This window comes from Dipteris shenzhenensis, chromosome 9 (assembly GCF_047967505.1).
Source record: "Dipteris shenzhenensis isolate YYH24624 ecotype China chromosome 9, Dip_SZ_1.0, whole genome shotgun sequence".
Lineage (NCBI taxonomy): Eukaryota > Viridiplantae > Streptophyta > Polypodiopsida > Gleicheniales > Dipteridaceae > Dipteris > Dipteris shenzhenensis.
Window position 1 is genome coordinate 19,473,499 of NC_141604.1, and position 23,638 is coordinate 19,497,136.

Consider the following 23,638-nt stretch of genomic DNA (forward strand, 5'->3'; position numbering starts at 1 on the left):
CTTCCACCAAGTGTTCAGTTCTTTGTGGCAAGAGGACTTTTTGGGTGGTTGCGGTCAAGAAGCCAGAGTGGTGTGGCGGTTGTGTTGGAACTAAGTATTTGCAAAGTGTGCAACATACCATATTTGCTGGGAGAAGTGAATGAGGAAAGAGGGCCTGAAGGCCCCCTATTTATAGGGCTTTTGGGGCTGGTTGGCTGGTCCCTTGGCCCCATAAGGGCAGCCCTAGGCCCCATAAATGGCAGCCTAGGGAGGGGTGTAGGGTAGCCTATAAAGGCAACCCTTCCCTTGCCATTCTCTTCAATTGTTCCAGCGTTGAGGGGGCCCAGAAGGGATCCTCTCCTAGGCTGGACCTAAACCTATCCCTAAACCTAAGACAGAAACACTACCCTACGGTTCTCCAGTGGGTACTAGTGAACAAGGACTGATCTTCCAACTTGACCTAAGGCTGAGAGACTGACTTAAGTAGCTTGTGCCTGATTGTTGTCCCTGGACAAGGGCTCACAAAGGGGTCTCAACATACGACAAAATCTCCTATTAGGGAATTGCTACGCACTTGTCGATGTAGCCATGTCACTTTGCACCCAAGTGCAGGGGTGCATGTGACATGCTTGCTTTGAAAGCAGACCATGCACCTCATCGAGATACATACCAAAAACCTGTGCAATCCTGTACAGTCCCCTTCTGAATTACAGCAACCATCTGAATTGCCTTTTGTACTGTCCCCTTTTGAATTACAGCAACCATACGAACATGAAACCCTAGGGCACTCCATGGAACCCACCCTCGTGTCAGTATCAACAGCCATGCACTTGGAAGATTCCAAGCACTCCATGCTGTCCTTCTCCTTCACAAAGGTTTCTGACTCCTCGTCGGCCCACATCTCAATGTCAGACATCATCACTGTGACTTCTAGGTCGGCATATCTTACCTCAGTAACACATGGAGATGTCACTAAGAATAGTTCTTCGATTACCACATTAGCTTTGGCTTTTGTATCACCATCTGAATCTGAGTCGGGCTCCTTCTTGTTTTTCTGATCTGCCTTCTTCTTTTTGCAATCCTTCGCAAAATGTCCTGGCATGTCACAATAGAAGCACTTCTTCTTCTGCTTTCTTTTCTTGGAAGTGTCCTTGTCATCTCCAGAGTCATCCTTCTTGGGCTTGCCACCGTTAGGCTTGCCCTTTCCTTTGCCAGCATTATCTTTTGCCAACAACGCCTTGTCATCATTGTCGTTGTTGTAGAGCTTTTCCCTAGCTTCTTCTAGGAGCAGTTATGGATCCTACTTCTCAAAAGTCAGAGGTTCGGTTCTTTGTCCTGCTGTCACAGTTGTAACGAAGCTTTGAAACTCTGTGGTAGCCTCAGTAGTACCATCAAGGCCAACTGGCACGAGTCAACCTTCTGACGAACTAATGTTAGTTGATCAATACCAGGGCGTGGGCATCTCTATCTTCCCATGCTTCGAGCTCCTCTCCATCTACTGCTATGAGTATCCTCCCCTTGTTGTCCACCATATCCTCTGGCTTCGCCTCCGTTCCCGTTGTGAGTCTCCACAGTTTCCGAGCCACTAAATGACTCCGGATTTTCACCTTCCCGATAGGATAGTTTGTCCCATCCAGTTTCCTGGCCTCTCCAAAGTTAGGGATGGTGAAAGAAAGAACTCGATTGGGGTAGGAGGAAGGGAGAGCAGGGGCTGAAGAGGCTTTTGCTTCTGAAATCGCCATCTTTGCTGCTAAACCACACAGCAAAATCGAAAAGCAAACTCAACCTTCTATAGACCAGAACACTGTACGCACCTAACTGAACGTGAGTCACCCTCCTTCTCACAAGGGCACGGTCCTCCAATCGTGGAAGTCGATTATGAATCAAGGTCGTCCTTCAGCAAGGTCCCTGCCTTCAGGCTCCCACACTTGTGAGCCTCCTACTTGGGCTTTGATACCATGTTATAAATGGACCAACGGAGGGTACGCACAGAGGAAGACTTATACAATGGTCTAGGAGCTCACACAGAGTGTGAGGGGAGTGGAATCGCATACTTCTTAAACTTATGTGCTTCAAATAGATGTGCAGACTCATCAATAGACAATGATCCAGACACAATACAAAGAGAGAGAGATCCAAAGTCCCACCAAAGCTTGGTCCTTTGATCTTACCACCACGTACTTCTACTATCTGCCGGATGTCTGTAGACTTGAGCCCGTGTGCGCTCCACCTCGAGCGTATGTAGACTCTCTGTCCGTCATCCTTGCACCTTGCTGTCCAAGATGACAGCCAAGGGTGAAGCCTCTTCCAAGCTCTTTGTCTGCAGGTCCTGGACACCTCCCTGGGGCTTATGAAAGCCAGTATGGCTGGACTCCTCCTGCTGCAATGTGCTTCTGAGTTGCTTCTCCTGCTGGATGAATGAATGATCAGCTTTGGGCTCCTTTTATAGGCCTCTAGGGGCCCCAAAACAGCCGACTGGCCAGCCCCATTTTGGCCCGACTCAGTTTGACTAGGGCTTGGTGCACAAAACTAGGGCTTTATGGCCCTTTCTTCCATGGCCTATATGGGCCGACTTGCCTGCCATAAAACCCGTCCCCACCAGCCCTTTATGTTGGGCAGTGGGCAGCTCTGCTTGGGCTGTGTGTCCTGTACCTTTAAGTGGGGATCCAGCCCCCCTTTGTAGTGTATGCCAGCTCCCCCATTCCCCCCTAGGCATGGGGATGTGGGCTGGCCTATGTGGCCGACCAGCTTCCTCCTGGCCCCATATCAGGGCAGGGTGCTGCCCCCTGCAGCCCCTCCCTTCCCTGCAACACCTGGCCCACGCATGTGCTGCTGCCAGGCCTTATACCCTCGCTTCTTTGCTGCTCTTCTGTCGCCTCGTGCCAGGCCAGATCTAAGGTTTGATGCCCTGCCATCTCTCCTGCACATCAGCTCCTTTGATGCACCTTCTGAAGCTCCGGTTTGCTATGAGGTGCTGCCCATGTGGCAGCCCTCTCTTTCTCTCTCTTCTCTGAGCTTCTTCTGCCCTAGGTTTCCCTCCCCCACGCTCTCGTCATTTGGGGGCTTACAGATGGGGAGTTGACCTTTCCAACAATATGTTGTTAGCTTTGGATATCAAGCAGCAATGCCATCTCCTCTCATGGAGAGGTCCGGTCTCCAGCATTGGGCAGGAGCGGGGGTGCAATATAATCAGTCTAGCAGACCATCTTTTGCAATCAAAAAGAAAACTGTAGCTGAATGTGATTAGGGTTGCTAGAGCACTCATGTTTATTCAAGTTTTCTTAGTTAAGAAAAATGGAAGCAAACATCACGTATCATGAGCTTGTACCTAGTTGCAAGCATTGATGATTCAACTAGGATTGACAGTATGAGTTGTGATAGAGGCAAGTGCTTTGAGTAACTACTGAAACACAAGCTGTCACTTTTACCAGTGCTTTGCTCAGATGTGCTTGCTTTACTTGATATCTGGGTGCAAGGGAGAAGCTGATTATGTGTTTATCATTGCAGTAATTTTTGTAGGCTCACTCAAGTTGTTATGAAAGGTATTTCACAAAGGATTTGTAGTTGCCATGCAGATACGTAGCCATGCACAGAAGTACTTCTTAAAGGTCCAGAAAAATGGCACTGGCGAGCATGTACCACCTCCTCGGCCGAAGCGGAAATCTGCTCAGCCATATCCACAGAAAGCTGCCAAAAGTGGTGAATAAGTCTCGTTAAATTTTACATAGTGGTGCACTTCTTTAAGGTTGTTTTGGCCAAATAAGCTGCCATGACATACTTGTGCTATTGGGCTGCTGTATCATTTAATACCCTTAAACTAAGCCATCATGTGCTCTTTTTGCAGCTCCTGTGCAGCCATCCTACACTACTGTGCATACGACCTCAACAGTTCAATCTGATTCTGGCTACCCTTCAGTGACCAGTTCCCGTACAGCTTTTGTGCCTCCTGTGACCCCAGCATCATCATCTTGGGTGCACCATGTGGCAGCTTCAAACAATGCTAATTTGAACATGAATGGTAAGATGAATTTCAACAGTGTGCACCTTCCCCCCTTTTTTTCCCTCTGTGGCCATGGAGAGGCAAGAAAAGATCATATACTTTGAAGTAAGCAAGAGGTTGGAATGTTTTACGCTGTAAAAGATAAGGCATGAGGGTGTCTAGGAGCTCAACCCAACCATGAGAAGAAAATTTAAAAGATACATGATACATCAGATGGGATAGTCAACAATAGCATGTCCGAATCTCATCTAATATCAAGAGGGGATGTGGCCTTATGGCATAAGGCTTTGAAGTTCAAGAAGATGGAGGAGTCCCACACTGTGAGGAAAGTCTCAGTTCTGTCTCTGGGAATCACTAGAATATTTATCTGTGACACTGTATGGTAAGTTAACTGGCACAACGACTCCCCAATGATCACTTTATAAGAGCCTACATTGTGCAGTACCAGCTTCTCAAAATGTGATATTTCCCATAATTAACCCTCAGCAAAGCAAATTCATGGATACGTTGTGGATCCATGCGTGAAGGATGTTTATGAGGTGTTTAGAGAATCTATTTTTGGTTTCTGCTGTGCTGGAGTAACAAAAATTTATCACATAGAGCAGTCTTATCGAGTAGGGACAGCTTGAAAATAAATTACGACCCCAAGAAGATGATTGGTTGTTAGGAAGCTGCAGCAAATAGCCTAAAGTCCTGAACCTAGATGTTCTTGGCTGATGTCAAAGCCAAAGACTGCTTTTTATTGTCAGCCTGAGTAGATCTTCCAAATAAACAGTGCGTTCTCATCTTCTACCTACTACAATGCCTTTCCAAAAGTGAGTCAAAGAAGGAAGTTATTTTCTCTCTCTTAGTGGTGATGCTATTGGGTATCTATCTCTCATAACAGATGTCATGGAATTGAGTCCCTGCTATGCTTAATGGAGTATACAATTCTTGACTGTAAGAGTGATTGTCATTGACATTGGAGCTGCACTATTTGTTGCATTTTGAGAGGATATGATTGGGCCCCGTGCTTCTGCATTCATTTTGATAGATGTGTTGCTCGATTGGATTTTGGGTTGATTTGAAGACTCTTTGAAGTAACCTAGAATTGCTATTGGGTGGTGGGATAGAACCATCTTATCTGAACATGATTGTACAATGTACAGCTAGCATCGAGGAAGAGACGTTTGAGCCTCTCTTAATTTGTGAGATGCTAGTCATTGGATCATTGCGATCGATGCATTTGTCCTTGTTATGTGGTGGGAGAGGTTTGGATCAACCATGGATGGCTTCCCATAGAGACAATAGGGATAGCTTTTGTAGACGAGAGTTCCTTTTGTAGGTGTGGGACAGACACCATAGTTGCTTCTTCTTCTTTAGGATATGCATGGAAGGCTGCTTTAAGTAGAGACCAGGTTATGATGGTGTCTTCATGGAATAAAACATCTTGGAGGGTGTATTATGGTAGTAGAGGATGCTAGTGGTTTGTAGATAGGGTATGTGTTGGGTAATAGGTTCAAACCCTGTTAGCCTTCTACAAAAGGCTAAATGGAGACTTTGGCTTGGGGAGGATCGTCCCACTTCGGAGTGCAATGGGGCCTTGGGTAATGCTTTTGGCTAGCACTTACTTCCAAATAGATCTTGCTTCCGTATTCTCTCATACCATCCACATTGTTAGATGCCTTTTGATCTCTTTCACCCTTGGAGATTGGCTAGGGAGTAGCATTGGCTACATCATTAAGTCTCATTCAATCTTTTGTATATGTTTTAAACACAATTGTGGTCTAGTTACCAACCCTAAAAGATATCTCGGTTTCTTTTGGTTGATTTCACAGAGGGCTTCCCATCAATCCCTGGTTAGAGCAATCGGGGACATGCTGTCGTTTTTCAAGATCACTCTAAGAGACCATACATTAGTGTTTAGGAGTTATCAGGCAACACAACATATTTGTAGTAGACAAACTTTCAAGGTGATCGCTCACCACTCCAACAAACTTGATGTGTTTCTATGGGGCGTAAGTAATTGGCTCACAAAGCATGACCATCCAGTGTGAGGTAAAAGGTGTGTCCTTCACTTGGACTTGGAAATACCCTAATAATCATAAGTGGCACCCGAACCCATGGATGACCTCATTCATTTGCTTGAAAACTTTGTATAGGAAACAATGGCTAGCATCCTAGCTTGGCACATTTGCTTGCTGTTGTAGCTTAGGGATGGATGGCCCACTCATCTATCCAATACCCAATTTAGTAAGTATTTGGTTGGATGTAGTGGCGCTCTATTGAGAAGTAGGGCCAAGAGGGTTCTAAGTGGTATTTTGGACATCACAAATTGTTGGTTGTGTAGTACGCTAGCTACTGTCATTTGCTATAGGGCTACATTAGATATTAGTAAATGAACTTGTGAGTACTAACATTATCAAAGAGAACATTCATTTGATGCCATGGTTCTACGTATGAGTAAAGATCATGCCAGCCCAAACGTCTTGAAGCTTAGCCGGTTTTCAAACAATTTCATAGGCCGAGCCTTAAGGAAGAAGATGAAATTATCTGGTAGTTTCTATAATTTATTCATATGGGACATATATTCTTCCTACTAAATCTCCTTTGGAAGAACCATTCATTTTGGCAGGGAAAAAGGATAATAACATGTATGTTTGTGGATTATAAAGGTTTTAATAAGGTGATTGTTCAAAACAAATATTGTTTACCCCGAATACATGTTTGATGACCTCATAGATTGTTTGCTTCAAGATACTTCATTTGGCTCAATCTACGTATGATATACCATCAGATCTGTACTAGGGGAGATGACGATCCTAAGAGGGGTTTTGTACACGGTCTGGGCACATTGAGTTCTTTCTTCTGCCATTTGGACTCACGGATGTGCTCATTACTTGTCAGGAGATGATGAAGGATATTTTTTGTTCATGTTTCAAAAGGTTTGTTATCGTGTTTTTGGCTTTTGTACAACTGTAGTTTATACAACATTTGAAGATACTTTTAACTATCCTAGTTCTTAGAGAGAGAATTATTGTACCTTGGTCACATTATCTCCATTGACGGCATTCATATTGACCTTGAAAAGGTGCGTGTCCTCAACAAGTGGCTAGTATTATGCACTGTTATGGAAGTGAGATTCTTTTTAGGATTCACTTAGTTTTTCAGATAGTGAGTATGTGTGCATTACGCTATGCCTATCCAATCTTCTGCAAGGGAGGAGAGAAAACGATTGCTTACAAACAAATCAAGTATAGAGTCTAGACTTGTTGTTTGGATAGATGCTTTGGAAGCATGTGCCAGAGAGATGACACAACACATTGTGGATCTGCGTAATTCATTTGTGGTTGAGACAATTCCTAGTGATTATGCCATTGGTGCAGGCTTGTTTGAAGATGCTTGACTTGTAGCCTTTGTTAGTTACGAGCACATGTCAAAGGTTCTATACATGAAAATGAGCTTTTTATTGTAGTTCATGCACTGGGGAAGTGGAGGCATTATCTATATCTCTGAGCATGGATAACATATCACTTGAGTACGTTTGTAATGCTTCAAACTTGCATGACTGTAAGGCTAGGTGGTTTGAGCTTATGCAAGAGTTTTGATATCCAATACATAAGAGAAATCTAATGTGGGGTGGATGATGGATTGCGTCACATTGGTTTTGTTAACGTTATGAGTTTCACTGAGATCCAAAGTGACATCTCTCTCTCTCTCTCTTAAAGGCATGTGTACGAGCATGATCATTACTTTAGCCAAAATGCTACTAGAAAAAAGGTAGAGGGATGCATGTATGAATCAGGTAGTGTTAGTCGAAGGAGGATAGAAATTTGAGATAAGTAATTCATTTGTTATGGTCTCTTGTTCCGAAAGGGTAAAGCTGCATATTAGACTTCCAACACAACGAAAAATTCAATAGCTTCCATTGCTTGCCCTAGCCTATAGTTGTATTAGAGTAGTCGGGAATCCATTTCCTCAGCCATTGACAACTTTTCCAAGCTGTTTGGCAGCCTCTGGAGCCCTCATTCTTACTGGTCTGCTGGTTTTCTACACACCCTTGAGCATCTGTGGCCTCTCCAAGCACTTCTGTTGCGAAAACTCTGATTTTGACGTGAGAAGACTGCATTTTGGAGCAGCTACTGCAAATTTGAACCTGTCAGCGCTGCAACTAGTGTTCTACGGATTCCATACAGTGCATTTTTGACTGTACGGAACTGTCAAGGACCTGTACGGACCTATTGCATCAGCATTTAATGCTGTAGGGCTCATTTATTGAGGGTACGACCTGTACGGATTTCCGTACCATCTGTACAGGGACAGTTTCCAAGCAGTTTTGGTGTATTTTTTACCTTCTTGATCTGCGTCGAAGCTCGTGCCAGCATTTCGAAGGTCTGTCCGTGCTTTCTCGCGGACATTTGGAGCTTGTTGAAGTGATCCGGAGGCTTCTCCTGCCCTTCTCATTTGGCGTTCCCTTGCCTCGGGCTGCGAGTTTACCTCCATTGGATCACTCTCCTCTCATTTCGAAGCGTTCTCCTTCTCGTGGGAGCACTTGCTCTTGCTGTAAATCTCATTTCCAGCCCTCTCTTGGCATCCCGAATTGCTAGTTGCTGTCTTTTGAAACCCTTTGCTCACATCTAGAGCCTTTTCCTTGCTATATCTTCGAGCTACACCATTGGGTAAGCCTTTGTTGCATTGGTTCTTTCCAATTTTTGCTTCATTTGCATTTTGGAAAGGCCCCGTGTTGCCTTGGAAGGCCTCGTGTTGCCTTTTGGGAAATTTTTGCAACAAGTACACTTGAGACAGCAGAGTCTTTTGTAGTGAAAAACTTTGAAGCTTGAGCAGAATTTTGTCATTTGATTTTGAGAGGTTGCCTTCCTCTCATTTTCCTTGCTAGTTGGTGCACCTTGCCTTGAATTTCAGCACCATGACTAGCAGCAAGGATGATTCGTTTGGGATGCTTGGGGCTGAGGACAAGCTTGATGGCACAAACTATCCCATGTGGACATACACTATGTATTGGCCACAAGAATGTGGCACATTGTTTCAGGCTTTGAGGTCAGGCCTACATGCAATGCGGCTTTTGTAGTTACATCTATTGCCTTTGGTGCTACAGGTACTGTGCTTCAGGCTCATCAGGTGATGGGTCTAATGCTACTTGTGGAGCAGTTGCATTGTCTACTACAGGTACTTTGACTCCTACTACACTGGAGCAGATTCAATGCGATGGTCGTGATACCAAAGCACATACCTTGATTTAAAAGGGTCATTATCCCTCATATCCGGTCTTGCAAGACAGCAAAGCAAGCATGGTATCAGCTTGCGTCCTTATATCAAGTGCGGAATGAGGCGAGGGTTGCTTGTCTCGGCAAGCAGTTGAAGGACTTGAAGCTTGAAGAGGGTGGTAACATGGATGCCTATCTTATGTGTGAAGGATTTGAAAGAGCAATTGGCTAATATTGATTAGGTGGTGCTTGATTCTCATCTTGTTTCTAATACCCTTGATGGGTTGCCTGAGTCTTATCAGGGCTTTGCTACTACATTGAGGTTGGTTGCAGGTGGCAATGCCAACCATTATTCCTTTGACCAGCTGATTGCTCTCTTACTACAAGAGGAACAAAGCCGTGCAAATCTCAATGCTTCTATTGCTAGTGATCAAGCCTTTGCTGCCCAGCATAAAAACAAAGGCAAAGCCAAGGTTTCACCTGGTAAACCCCCTCATTCACATGCTGATCACTCCCATGGTGCCTCTTCTTCGAGGGATAACAAGAAGAAGAAGAGATGCAACTATTGCAAGAAACCTGGGCATGATATTCTGAATGCAGGAAGAGAATTGCATGTGAAAAGAAGAAAGAAGAGTCTAATCTTGCAGTATCTAGTTCTTTTAGTCCAGAAGATCGAAATGAGTCAACTAATTTTGCACAAGACCAACATTGGGCTTTTCTGGTTAAATGTCAGTATAATCCTAATGTTCATGATGTTCATGATGCTTGCATGACAGTTTCTAATGTATTTGATGCTTGGTTCTTTGATAATGGTGCTAGTAAGCACATTAGTTCATGCATGAAGTTATTCAGCTCACTTGAGCATGCATCTAAGGGCAATAATCCATCATATACAGTGAGAGGCATTGGGCAAGTTGCTTTTACTTTTGTTTCTAGTGGTCTTGCCACTCTAGAGAATGTGCTTTATGTTCCAAGCATTCACAAGAACCTTATCTCTATTTCAGCCATAGCTACTTGTGGCTATCAGGTTCTTTTTTATGGTGTTTGGTGTGCAGTTTATGATGCTACACATGCCTTTACCATGTTCTTGACTGGGACATTGACTAGAGGGTTGTATAGACTTGATGCCTATGACAGATGCTTGGATGATGCTAGACTTGCAGATGTAGATGCCTTTGCTCTTGATTCTACTACCATGTCAGATACCCATTTGTGGCATGAGAGTTTTGGACATTTCAACTTTGGGGCTTTGGGGAAGTTACATAAGGATGATATGGTTGTTAATCTTCCCAAAATACATATGCCTTAAAAGCATGTTTGTGAACCTTGTTTGCTTGGTAAGATGCACCATTCTGCATTTCCCAAGGATGGGAGAGTTGGTGCCTCACGCAAGCTTTATTTGGTTCAAAGTGATGTTTGTGGACCCATGCAGGTTGCGGCTCTTGGGGGATTCTATTATTTTGTCACATTCATTGATGACTTCACCAGGTATTTTGCATTGAAATCCAAATCTGAAGTTTTTGCATGCTTCAGGTATTTTATTGCCTTGGCTGAGAATGAGAGTGGGCTGAAAATTGCTCACCTTAATACAGACAAGGGGATGAATATATGTCAAAGGAGTTTGCTGTTTTTTTGGCCTCACGTGGCATTCATCATCAGTGCACGGTGCCTTATACTCAACAGAATCTCGTAGCTGAGCACAAGAATAGATCAGTGACGGAGATGGCTAGGTGTATGTTGAAACGCAAGCACTTGCCTAACAAGTTGTGGTTGGATGCCATTATGTGTACTATTTACATTTTGAACAGATGTCCCACAAAGGCATTGAAGGCCATCACACCTTATGAGGCTTGGATAGGTCATAAGCCCATGATTTCTCACGTGAGGACTTTTGGATGCTTGGCATATACCCATGTGCCTTCTCAGACACGCACCAAGTTGGATGATAAGCTGTCAAATGCTTTTTTTATTGGGTATAGCTCAGAGAACAAGGGCTACAAGCTCTACCAGCCCCGCATAGGCAAGTGTTTTGTCAATAGTAGGGATCTGTTGGTCATTTGCAGTCACATGTGCAGCATGATATTCAGCCTATATACAGCCTGATATGCCTTGGCTTGATCACGACATTATCCATAGGGCTCTTGACTAGGAAAGAGCTGAAATACAAGAGCCCAGAAGGTCTCCCGTTGGCTCCTTGACACATTAAAAGAAAACAAACAAGATACTCCTCTGCTAGCCCGTACTGGAGCCGCTGTCCGGAAAGAGCACGCTAATTTGGTTGTTTGTGCATTGGTTGCTACAGCATGCAATGAAGAGCCATCAGGATGCCTTTCAAAATGATTGTTGGCTGAATGCTATGCAAGCTGAATTAGATTCTATCTATCAGAATAACACTTGGGAGTTATGTGACTCGCCTCCTGGCAAGAATGCCATTGGAACTAAGTGCGTTTGTAAGATTAAACAGAAAGTTGATTGTCCAACGTACCGTTACAAAGCCCATCTTGTTGCTGAGGGCTATGCTCAACAGTAAGGCATTGACTTTGAGGAGACCTTACTATTCGCATTGTTATTGCCTTTGCTACCCACTTTCATTGGGAGGTACATCACCTTGGTATCAAGACAGCTTTCCTTCATGGGCATTTGTAGGAAGAGGTCTATGTTTCCCAAGCTCTTGGCTTTGAGGTTCAAGGTTCTGAAAGTAAGGTATGCCGATTAAAGAAAGCCCTCTATGGATTGAAGCAGGCACCTCGAGCTTGGTATTCCAGGATACATGCTCATTTGCTCACACTTGGCTTTCAGAACAGCCCTACTTGGTTGTAACTCGAAAATCCGTCTAGGAAGCTATAAGCTTCCTTTCCGGCTACCCTTTCCAGAACATGTTCTGTGAATGGTAAGGGGTAGTGGTCACATCTAGTGGCGGCACTAACCTTTTTCAAATCCACGCATACTCTAATGTTTCCACTTTTCTTTAGGACTATTACGATGGTCGATACCCAGTCTGTATGCTCATTCTCATAGATGAATCCTGCATCTATGAGCTTCTGGATTTCTTTCCTCACTATGAGTGCGTATTTGGGATTCATAGGGTAGGGGTGTTGACGTACCGGCCTGGCATCGTCTAGCATGGGGATTGTGTGCTGCACTACTTCAACAGGAACCCCTTTCATGTCGGTGTACTTCCAGGCCATGCAGTCCTTGTACTCTTGTAGGAGAGCTATTAAGGCGTTCTCCTCGTTGGGGGTGAAGAGTGGGACAGGTTTGCTGATTTTAGTGCTCTATGTGGATGACATGCTTGTGACTGGGACACATGTTGAGCAAATTGCAGCTTTTAAGCTTGACTTTTAGAAGACATTTGCTATGTCTGATCTTGGTCTTTTGCATTACTATCTGGGCATTCAATTTGCTAGCAGTGAGGGGGGCATTTTGATGTCACAATTCAAGTATATTGGACAAGCCAGTATCCACACCATTAGAGCTTGGTTTTCACTTCTATTGTGAGGATGGCAACGGTGCATGTGATGTCACTCTCTATCAACAGGCAGTTAGTTGTTTGATTTACTTATGCCATACGAGACCCGATCTTCAGTATGCTATCTCACAGTTGATTATATATATGCACAGCCACTCTACACACCATTGGCATGCCGAGAAGTGTCGTTAGGTATCTCAAAGGCACTCAGCATTTGGGCCTTCTTTATGAGGCTGATTCTTCACTTGTTATGCATGGATTTACTAATAGTGATTGGGCTGGCTGTTCGGACATCTGTGTGTCACATAGTGGCAACTGTTTCATGCTTGGTACTTCATGCATTTCTTGGTTCAGCAATTAGCAGACTACAATTGCTACTTCTAGCTGTGAAACTGAGTACAGAGCAACTTTTATAGCTACAGTGGAGTGTGTTTGGCTTCGAAAGTTACTTGCAGATCTTTATGCATGTTAAACTGCTCCTACCGTCATCTTCATTGATAGTCAGAGTGCTTTGGTTGTTGCACGGAATCCCGTTTTCCATGCTCACACAAGCATATTGAGGTTCATTATCAATGAAGACAACTTGGCAGATCTTTTTACGAAGGCTCTACCTCGACCTAAGTTTTAAACTTAGTACCTTTTGTGACTTGATCTGTTGTACTCTGTATAGTCATTGATATATCCCTACAGGATGAACATGTGCAACCATGACATTAGATATTCACGGATCTTGAGCCATGTCTAGGATACTTCAGCCCATACCATGGAGGGGGGTTTGTAGGCCATTCTATGGGCTATCCATAGCTGCCACTCATTCCTTGGTATGTGCCTTGTAGGCCTAGTTACAGTCAGTTAGGTCAGTTGGTACCAAAGTAACCAGAAAACGCATTTCGCCCGAGCGAAACGTGTACAAACGTTTCTAGGCGAAACGTTCGCCGAATGGGTAAAATCCCAGTGCATTGGGCGAAATGCCTTGGTGTCAGACTATTACTGTTTTTGACTCTTTTGAGAGTGCTTAGTGTTGGAAAGGAATCCTCCCCATCTGTAAGCCCCCATATGAGGAGAGCATGGGGGAGGGAGACTTAGGGCATGTGCCCAAAAGAAAAGGAGAGGGCTGCCACATGGGCAGCACATGAGCTGCCATGTGGGCAGCACAGCAGCCTGGCAGAGGCGCCTCAAGGACAGTGAACGGGCTGGAACAGGCCCGTGACAGAGGCGCACAGGAGGCCGGACTGAGGTGGCATGTGGCGCAGCAAATGCGCATACGTGTGGGCAAGACAGGGTGTTGGAAAGGGGCGCAGCAGAGGCGGGTGTGCCAGCAGGAGTGTCGGCCATCTTGGAGGGGCTGGTTGGGCTGGTTGGAGCCAGCCAACCAAGCCTTATATAGGCAGACAGAAGGGGCTGGGACCCTGCCTTGAAGTGAGGGTCAAAGCCCTTGTTATGAGAGCCCTTTTTAGGGCGGTTTTGCAGCAGCCTCGTTGGCCTGTTTGGGTCGGACAGATTGAGGCTGCTGGTCGGTTTTTTGGGGAAGGCCTTGGGCCTATAAAAGGAGGCCATTGTGCCTCATACATTCATCACTTTGAGCAGCAGAAAAGCCCCATCAGAAAGGAGCAGCAGGGAGCTTGTCTTGGGTCTCATCACTGGAGGAGAAGAGAGCAAACAGTAGCTGCATACTTAGCTGAGGGTGCTGCCCACCTAGGCTGGTGCAAAGACAGCAAGATGGAAGGGATTTGGACAGAAAGTCTACTTACGCTCGAGGTGGAGCACACGTGCTCGAGTCTAGAGATAGCCAGCAAATAGGAGGAGTACCTTGTGGTAAGATTAGAGGACCACACCGTTGGTGGGACTTTGGATCTATCTGTCCATAGCTTTTGGACGGAAATATATTATTTGGGTGGTTTCTCTATTTGACTGGTTCATTGTTTATTGATGAGTCGGCGCATCTATTCTAACGTGTGTATCTGAGAGCTCTTTTCACACAGAGAGAGAATCTGGAGATAATTATTTATGTTTGATATATAATTTATAAAAAATACAATTTTTAAATCCAAATTTTCTTTTAGATAATCTTTACATCACAATAAGTGATTCTTTGTTTCTACAAATTATAGGAATCCCCATGGGCACTAATTGTGCCATCTTTTTAGCAAACTCTCATCTTTTCACTTATGAATTTGAGTTTATGCAACGTCTTATTTCTATCAATACCTGCCCTATGATTTTACATAAGCTTAGCCAAGTTAGGCGCTTTATAGACGATTTATTTGTACCAGATGTTCATGACTTTCAAGACTTTATGTACAAAGACGCTTGTGCTTTTGGAGAAGGAATCTATCCTCGTGACTCTTGTGAACTAAACTGTACTTCAAGAGGGGATTCTTGTGTTTTTTCTTAGATCTTAGACTTTCTCAATCTACCATAGGATTAGAGGTTGATATATACGTTAAACGTGAACAACCTGAATATAGTGGTTTACACATTATAAAAATGCCTCACATTGACTCAAAACATTTTTGATTTGGCAAAATATGGAGTCATTTCTTCCCAATTCCATAGATTTTCTCGCCTTTGTACAACTAAGGAGTCTTTTATCACTCAATGTAGTAATTTGATCACTTTACTATTACACAAGATGTATAGTCCAAGGAAAATAATGAAAAAAGCACTCACAATCTTAGATATGAAGTCTTTTATCTATGGTGTATTGGCCTTAGGTATGTTTACAATGATTGAACATAAGCTGAAAACAAAAAGCGGGGAGGTGAATCGCTCATTTTTCTTTTAGTTTCAAAAGAGAGTTTGATTGAGTATGCTTGTGCTTTATAAGTTAGGAATGTAATTTTGCCTCTTTGTAGGAAGCGATACATAAGTGTAAAGGGTCCATTTAGCTTTTTATGTTTTAAATGAGAGAGAGAGAGAGAGAGAGAGAGAGAGAGAGAGAAAGAAATTTTATTAGAGTCTTCGGAAGACCGATGGGTCTGAGACTGAAAGAAAACCTGATACAAAAAAGTAATTATCTTTCTAGAAAAGGTGAACTTTTCTTCGAAAATTGCTCAAAGAAAAGTCATTATTTTTCTAGAAAAGATGAAACTTTTCTTCGAAAATCCCATAGGAATTTTGCCATATCTCATATATACAAATGTTCCAATAATTTGTTTTTATTTGCAAAAAGTTTTAATTAGAATGTCTTTTGAGAGAAGTGAACTCGTTTGCTAGGACTTATGCCCTTGCCTTATTTTCTAAAATGAGCATCATCACCCGTGCTGAACCCTAAGTCTGATCATACATAATCAAATACATCTGGATGTAACAATGAAAAGAAAAGAAAAGGATTGGAGCAGAGCGGAATCCTTCGTATGTCATGTCGCCCTAGTTGGTACATAGCCGGTGATGGACGCTGGCGCCCGTCAAGGTGTGCCGTGCGTCTCGGTCTCCTGGACGAGGCTCGACACAAGACCAGAGCCACTATGACTCCCATGGGACGTATCCTGGGTCTAAACAATGATGAGAGGTTCCCCAGAGTGATTTGTGTCTCCCCTCGATGTCTCGTGTGTCGTGTTGTGGTCGTCGGGTCGGGGTCTTTGTCATGTCTGCGGCTAGAGACTGGACGATCAATGTCACTCGATGGGAAGAACTCTGTGATCTTGCTGTGAGAGGTGTCTGGTGATGTGGCCAAGTCTCGTCGCCTGAGTAGATGAGGAATCTAGAAAGGAGCCTGGAGCCGTCTCTGAAGAGGCAGTGGTAGCGACCTCGGATCTCGTAGTACACTGGGCATCTGAAAATAAAATGCTTCTCCGACTCAACCTCCTGACAGTCGCACAATATGCATCTCTGATTTGGGTAGATGAGGAATCTACCCAAATCAGAGATGAGGAATCTAGAAAGGAGCCTGGAGCCGTCTCTGAAGAGGCAGTGGTAGCGACCTCGGATCTCGTAGTACACTGGGCATCTGAAAATAAAATGCTTCTCCGACTCAACCTCCTGAGACATCTCTGATTTGGGTAGATGAGGAATCTAGAAAGGAGCCTGGAGCCGTCTCTGAAGAGGCAGTGGTAGCGACCTCGGATCTCGTAGTACACTGGGCATGTGAAAATAAAATGCTTCTCCGACTCAACCTCCTGACAGTCGCACAATATGCATAAGCGATGCTCCCTAGGAATCCCCTCTACTCTGCCGCTCTCTATGCGGAGGCGGTGTGATGATACCTGAAACTGTCCGATGGAGATCCTAGGAGACATCTCTGATTTGGGTAGATGAGGAATCTAGAAAGGAGCCTGGAGCCGTCTCTGAAGAGGCAGTGGTAGCGACCTCGGATCTCGTAGTACACTGGGCATCTGAAAATAAAATGCTTCTCCGACTCAACCTCCTGACAGTCGCACAATATGCATAAGCGATGCTCCCTAGGAATCCCCTCTACTCTGCCGCTCTCTATGCGGAGGCGGTGTGATGATACCTGAGACATCTCTGATTTGGGTAGATGAGGAATCTAGAAAGGAGCCTGGAGCCGTCTCTGAAGAGGCAGTGGTAGCGACCTCGGATCTCGTAGTACACTGGGCATCTGAAAATAAAATGCTTCTCCGACTCAACCTCCTGACAGTCGCACAATATGCATAAGCGATGCTCCCTAGGAATCCCCTCTACTCTGATTTGGGTAGATGAGGAATCTAGAAAGGAGCCTGGAGCCGTCTCTGAAGAGGCAGTGGTAGCAACCTCGGATCTCGTAGTACACTGGGCATCTGAAAATAAAATGCTTCTCCGACTCAACCTCCTGACAGTCGCACAATATGCATAAGCGATGCTCCCTAGGAATCCCCTCTACTCTGCCGCTCTCTATGCGGAGGCGGTGTGATGATACCTGAAACTGTCCGATGGAGATCCGTAGTGAGTGAGGCATATGAAGCTCAGTGTACCCCGGTGGTGTGATGAATCCCTCCTCCGAAATACGAAGACAGTAATCTCTGTAGAAACTCAGCTTCACTGGGAGCGAGACATCTCTGATTTGGGTAGATGAGGAATCTAGAAAGGAGCCTGGAGCCGTCTCTGAAGAGGCAGTGGTAGCGACCTCGGATCTCGTAGTACACTGGGCATCTGAAAATAAAATGCTTCTCCGACTCAACCTCCTGACAGTCGCACAATATGCATAAGCGATGCTCCCTAGGAATCCCCTCTACTCTGCCGCTCTCTATGCGGAGGCGGTGTGATGATACCTGAAACTGTCCGATGGAGATCCGTAGTGAGTGAGGCATATGAAGCTCAGTGTACCCCGGTGGTGTGATGAATCCCTCCTCCGAAATACGAAGACAGTAATCTCTGTAGAAACTCAGCTTCACTGGGAGCTCCCTCAGCTCCAACCAAGTCCTAAAGGTGTGTAGCTGTAGGAGATCCTCTTGAATGACCTGGTTGGTGTGTGGCCCAATCGGGATGGTGGGTGGGAGTACTGGAGGGGCATCTAAACTGTACTGAAAAGGAGGTATCCTATCGATGTGGAACCCTAGTCTCACAAACCATCTGTGAGTCCGTGCATACCAGCATCGCTCGTCTCCCTCTGTTGTCAGCATCGCTCGTCTCCCTCTGTCGTCAACCTCATGGAGGAATTGAGAGCCAACCATGGCAACCTCTGTCTCCCTGATGTGCAGTCCCCATATGATCTAACCCGGTGTAGATATGTGATGGTCTGAAAGGCTGCATCTAGATGGAGTGGAGAAGCACCAAACTCGGCTTGAATGATGTGATGTGGTACAAATGGTTTCCCCCCGATCATCCGTGAGAGCATGAGGATCTGCAGGCACTCCACCTGTGTCCACTCTATCTCTGACATGTCAGGCCCCCAACAAGGGCTGCCATACATACCGGTTGGTCGGACCAAGGAGTCGAAGAGAAGAGCCTTGGTCCGAGGGTCTTGGAGTGAAAGCATTGTCTCTCTAGCCGAGCCAGTGAGGCGTATCCCTTGCTCAGTCTGGCGTGCATCGCTGGTCTCATCGTGAAGATCGGGCCGGAGAAGATGACCCCGAAGTAAGTGTATGAGGATACGATCTCAATTGGTGACCCACCGAAAGTAAAAAAAACCTGCTTCCGTTGCATGTTTGCTCGAGAGGTGTTAAAGATCATGACCTTGGTCTTGCCAAGGTTGACCTCCAAATCATGGGATAAACAAAAAGCCTGCAGTGCATCCAGGTGTTGTCGGAGCCCTTCGGGTGTGGACGACAAGAGTGCCACGTCATCTGCATAAAGAAGAATCCTGATGATGATCCTGGCAAGTGAGCAACCGGTCCCTCCGAACGCCCCCATGAAAGTCTCAAGCTCATCGATGTAGAGGCCAAATAGGGTCGGTGATAAGGGACAACCCTGTTTGACCCCTATGGTACTCAGGATCTCATCTGTCCAACCTGCGCGTGTGCGAACTCGGCCTGAGACTCTCATATAGTGCCATGATTACCCAGATGATCTCTTGATCAAATCCGAGTGTTTGTAGGCGTGTGATGAGACGAGCTCGAGGTACTGTGTCAAAGGCTTTGCGGAAATCCACAAAGCAACAATATACCCTCTCCTTCCGTGATCTGGCCTTCTCAATGACACTCGTGAGTGTGAGTATGTGATCCATAGTCCCATGGTCTCGCCTGAAACTGGCCTGACCCTCTGCTTTGAGCCCTCTCATCTCTGCGAACAGGTTGACCGATGCATCCAATACAGTTGCATAGATCTTGGACATCACATGTCCAATCATGATAGTCCTGTAGTTACTCGGGTCCATGGGATCCCTTGCCTTGTGGATGGGGGTGATGGTGTTGAGTGTCCAGGTGCGGGGGAAGCCAAGGCAAACAACGTCATTGAATAGCTTTGCTAGGATTGGGGCTAACGTGTCGATCCCATATGCGATAAACTCAGTGCATAGCCCCTCGTGATTCTTCGCTCGGCCATTTGCAGTTTCAATGTCGCGTCCTTGACTCCCCCTCTGGTGAACAACGTGCAAGTGGTGGGGCGAGGTGTGTGTATGAGATCTGGAGTGGGCTGGTGTGGGGCATCATAAAGATGGTGTGCATACGTGTGCCAGACTCTTGTGTCGTTGAGGGGTGATGGGGACCTACGCTCAAGGAATCTCTACGAAAAATCCTTAGAGTTGCTGCTGTGCAAGATGTGCAGCAGCTGCTCCTCATTTCGACGAAGAAATGCTTGCTTCTTTCGATGGACAAGATGTCGAGACTTGCGTACCGTGTTTGGTGTGTTCGGGAGGTGACATCTGGTTTCAAATCAAGCTGTCGGCGATAAGCCTTGCACTCCGCATCGTACCAATTGTTGCAAGGTACAGAACCAAGAGGTGGTGGTCTAGTGGACCGTGTGGTGTGGGGAAAGATTTGGAGGACGGCCTCGTGGAGTGTGCGACTAATCAAGGCAGCACGGTCCTCTATGAGTGGTATGTGATCGATGTAGGTCAGGAGTTTGTTTAGGCGTCCAAAGTAGGCCGGTGAGAGGCTGTGATCAAAGTGTATGTCGTGGTAGGTGTCGTGCTTCCTATGTGGTGTGTGTGGTGGCTAAGCGTGGGGTGGCGATAGTGAAGAATAGGTATGTGTGATCAGCTCCTGGAGGGAGTGGTGCTACGGTGAAGTTGGTGATACATGAAGTGAAGGTAGGGGATCCCATGATGTAATCTACTACACTAGTGCCCCCCTCGTGTGGGAAGCAAGTAAAACCACGTGAGGAGGGCCATAGGTCGAGCCCGTTGTAGATGATGAGATCATGCATCTTGCCCAGATCAAGAGCGCGTGTCCATATGGTGTAACATGCCCGTGTCGGTCCGATGAGGTCCTGGTCATACCTGCTCCGTCTAGGTTCATGTCTGGTAGCATGATAGAGTCGTCTCGGAAGTCCAGGAGTGGTGCTTGGCGCGTGCTCGTCCTGGTGTTGAAGTCCCCAACAAGGAGAACTTCCCCACGGGCTAAAAGGTCTGGGATATCCTGATGTAAGGGTGCATATGGTGATGTCTCACCCTCCTCGTGCCACTCTGGCGAAGTGGGATGTGTCTAGCGGGAAGTAGCATATTGCTATGACAAGGTCACGGGTGTCTGTGTGTCGAATCCGGATCCACATGAATCGGGAGTGTGCGTCCTTCCTCTCAATGGAGATGGCTCCAAGGAGGGAAGACTTGTATAATACTGTGACCCCGCCTGATTCTCGGACTCCTCCTGTATCCCTTGTCTCATCCGTGAAGGTTGACTCCCCATGTATAGCCACTGACTATCGGTAGTGGACGCTCTGGGCTCTGGTGTGTCTCCGTGTAAAAGACTATGTCTCGTCTTGTATAAGACTCTGAGAAGTTTCCTAGGTCTGACCATAAGGTACCATTAGAGTTTCAAATGGTGCAGTCTAGGGTCTTGGAAATTTGAGTCTCATAGGCCCCGTCCCCTTAGGAGATACGGGTGGGAGCTCGACGGGTGCCGGTCAACAACCTACCATCTCAGACCACGGCCCATTTCCCCTCCTTGTGGGCAACATCCCGTTGCTCCAGAAGAACTTGTCGCTCCTCAATCTGTAGTGGTGTCAAATCTTCGTCCATGGACAGGATGGGATGCTCTCATAGAGAGGCTCGGGGTCGGAGTGTCGCTAGTCGAGCATGTGAATCTCTGAAGCGAATGACTAGGGGCTGCTCTCGGTTGGGATCTCTCCCAACACGCCATGCTCCCTCTATGCCATGGTTGGGGACTCCCATGGTGGTGGTCACGATCGCCTCCTCCATGGGCGTCGTAGTGGTGCTGGTGCTGTCTTGCGTGATCCCTCGTATCCGGATGTTGAGGGCCTTCGAAGCCCTCTACTACTGCTCCTGTATGGCGGCTGAAACGGTTGCCTTTGCGGGCTCCCGTTTCGCCACGTCCACCCATCTAGTCGTCTCTGCTATAGCCGACTGTATCGTGGCTATCTGTGCCTCCATCTCTGTGACTGGGGTCCCTCCAGGCGCTGCTCTAAGGGTCCCGAGCTCCTCTCGAAGCGGTGTGATGTCGTGTTTGAGTCCTTGGATAAGGGTGCCCTGCTCTTGTATAATGCGGGCCTGCTCCTGGATGTATCGGGCCTGCTCCTGGATGTATCGGGCCTGCTTTGCCTGACGGGCCCGGATGCTGTGTATTTCAGCCAATAGGGAGTCCCAAGCATCTGGCAGGGGCCTAAGGTGTCCTGGCCCAGGTGGGAACTGGATCTCGAGAGGGGTTGGAATGAAGGTGGGCTGCTGAGGTTGTACTGAGGGTGGGGACAGCATGATCTGGGTGGGGGAGTGATATGTAGGAGTAGCGAGGCTGGATGAGGTGATGAAGGGTGGCTGACTGAGAGGTAGAGGTGATACGAGGGGAAAGTACCATGGAGCCGTGGCTAGTGGGGCCAGTGGTAAGGCTATTGGAGAGGAGACCTGTGATGATGATGCAGGAGAGGGGGAGGAGAGAGGTGGCGTAGATGATGAGGCGGATGATGGTGGTGAAATAGTGGTGGTAACCATAGAGGTCGAGGATGTGGTGAGCGGCATGGGCTTTGGGTGGGCCCCTTTCTTCTGGGCCGCGGTGCTGTCCACTGTCAAACCGCTCTGGTTGTTGCGTTTGTTGAAGTCCTCCAGACTGAGTTGCTTTTGTGTTTTTTCCTTGTCACCGTTCCCCTTCCCCATCTCCATGCGTATGCAGATCTGGATCGAAGGGTCTTCCGCCTAGTCTCCTGTCCTCATCCCCTTGTTCCCTTCATTATGGGGGAAACAGCAGTGGGCAAAGAAGGGATTGCAGGAGGTTGAAGCTGCTGCTCTTTTTTTTTTTGTCGGAGCTGAGAGTGGGGGGGGTTTTTTTTTTTTGGGCAAAAAAAAAAAACGGGGGGGGGGGGGTAGCGGGGGGGTAGAGAGGGGTAGCGGGGGGGGGGGGTTAGCAAGGGGGTAGCAAAGGTAGCGGGGGGGGGAGCGAGGGGCAGCGGAGGGGGTAGCGGAGTTAGCGGGAGGGGGTAGCAAAGGTAGCGAGAGGGGTAGCAGGGGGTAGCAGAGGTAGCAGGAGGGGTGAGTGAGGGGCTGAGTGGAGGGGTGAGAGGAGGGGTGCGAGGGGGTGAGCGGGGAGGCTGAGCGAGGGGGTGAGGGTTGAGGGAGGGGGTGAGCGAGGGGTGCGAGGGGGAGAGAGAGAGAGAGAGAGAGAGAGAGAGAGAGAGAGATTATTCCAGTTTTTGGAAGATTTTGTTTCTTGACTTGCTTGTTTATTTTTGCTTAGTCACCTTCCTTTCTTCTTTATTTCTCGTTTTCTTTCTCTTTTGTTTATTTGACGTAAGCACTGGGTTTGCCCAAGAGACTCTGCGGATCTTTAGAAACCTAGTATAGCTGCTTATGCTTGGGCACTGATGACGACATAAGTGTTGCTTTCCTTTTGTTTTTCATAAAATTTTTTGTTTACCTCTTTTTTCTTCTCTTATATTTTCTATGTAGAAATTTGGTCTTTAGAACAACAAAAAATCTGAATTTGTATGATTGGACTTCTGTGATTAGAGAGGATGTGGAGCTTTGTAAATAATTAGGGCCCACTTGGTAGGTTGGATGAAGTAGCTTTTAAGAGACTGCTTCTGTTCGAAGTTCCAAAGGTGTTAAGTCATCGTGTGCGGTGCACATGAATGGGATCTCACCAATCTGAGGCATATAATTATTTAGATGTGTCTGCTGCTCAAGGTTAGGTTAATTATCTAACAGATTATTTCCTGCTCAAATACATATTTTACATCAGAGCTATGCTTAATGTCTGAAAAGATCTGTGCAATAGAAGGTCTACTACTAGTCTTTGGATTCCAGGAAGGCATTTCCTTTTATTGTTGGAGAGACTCTCATCTGAAGGACTCTCAAGGGATGCCTTGAATCTTAAAAAGGAAGCCCAATCTTGGTGAAGGGCTCGCGATCATGTTTTGAAATCGCTGCTGTTGGCTCAACATATTGTTCCCCTACAAGCACTCGCTACATGATGTCATGGATTAGAATACCACTATTGCCATTCT

General features: G+C 46.3%; 1 protein-coding gene across 4 annotated transcripts in view; it reads left to right on the forward strand.

Annotated features, from left to right (window-relative positions):
* LOC147898334 (protein REVEILLE 8-like) overlaps positions 1-23,638 on the forward strand; it is a 43,204-nt gene that overhangs the window by 16,028 nt on the left and 3,538 nt on the right. For all 4 annotated transcript variants that reach the window (XM_087379824.1, XM_087379820.1, XM_087379821.1 and 1 more), the window contains exons 3-4: positions 3,555-3,678; positions 3,824-3,997. In XM_087379824.1, coding sequence (XP_087235950.1) covers positions 3,555-3,678; positions 3,824-3,997 — 298 coding nt within the window. The remainder of the gene's footprint in view (positions 1-3,554; positions 3,679-3,823; positions 3,998-23,638) is intronic.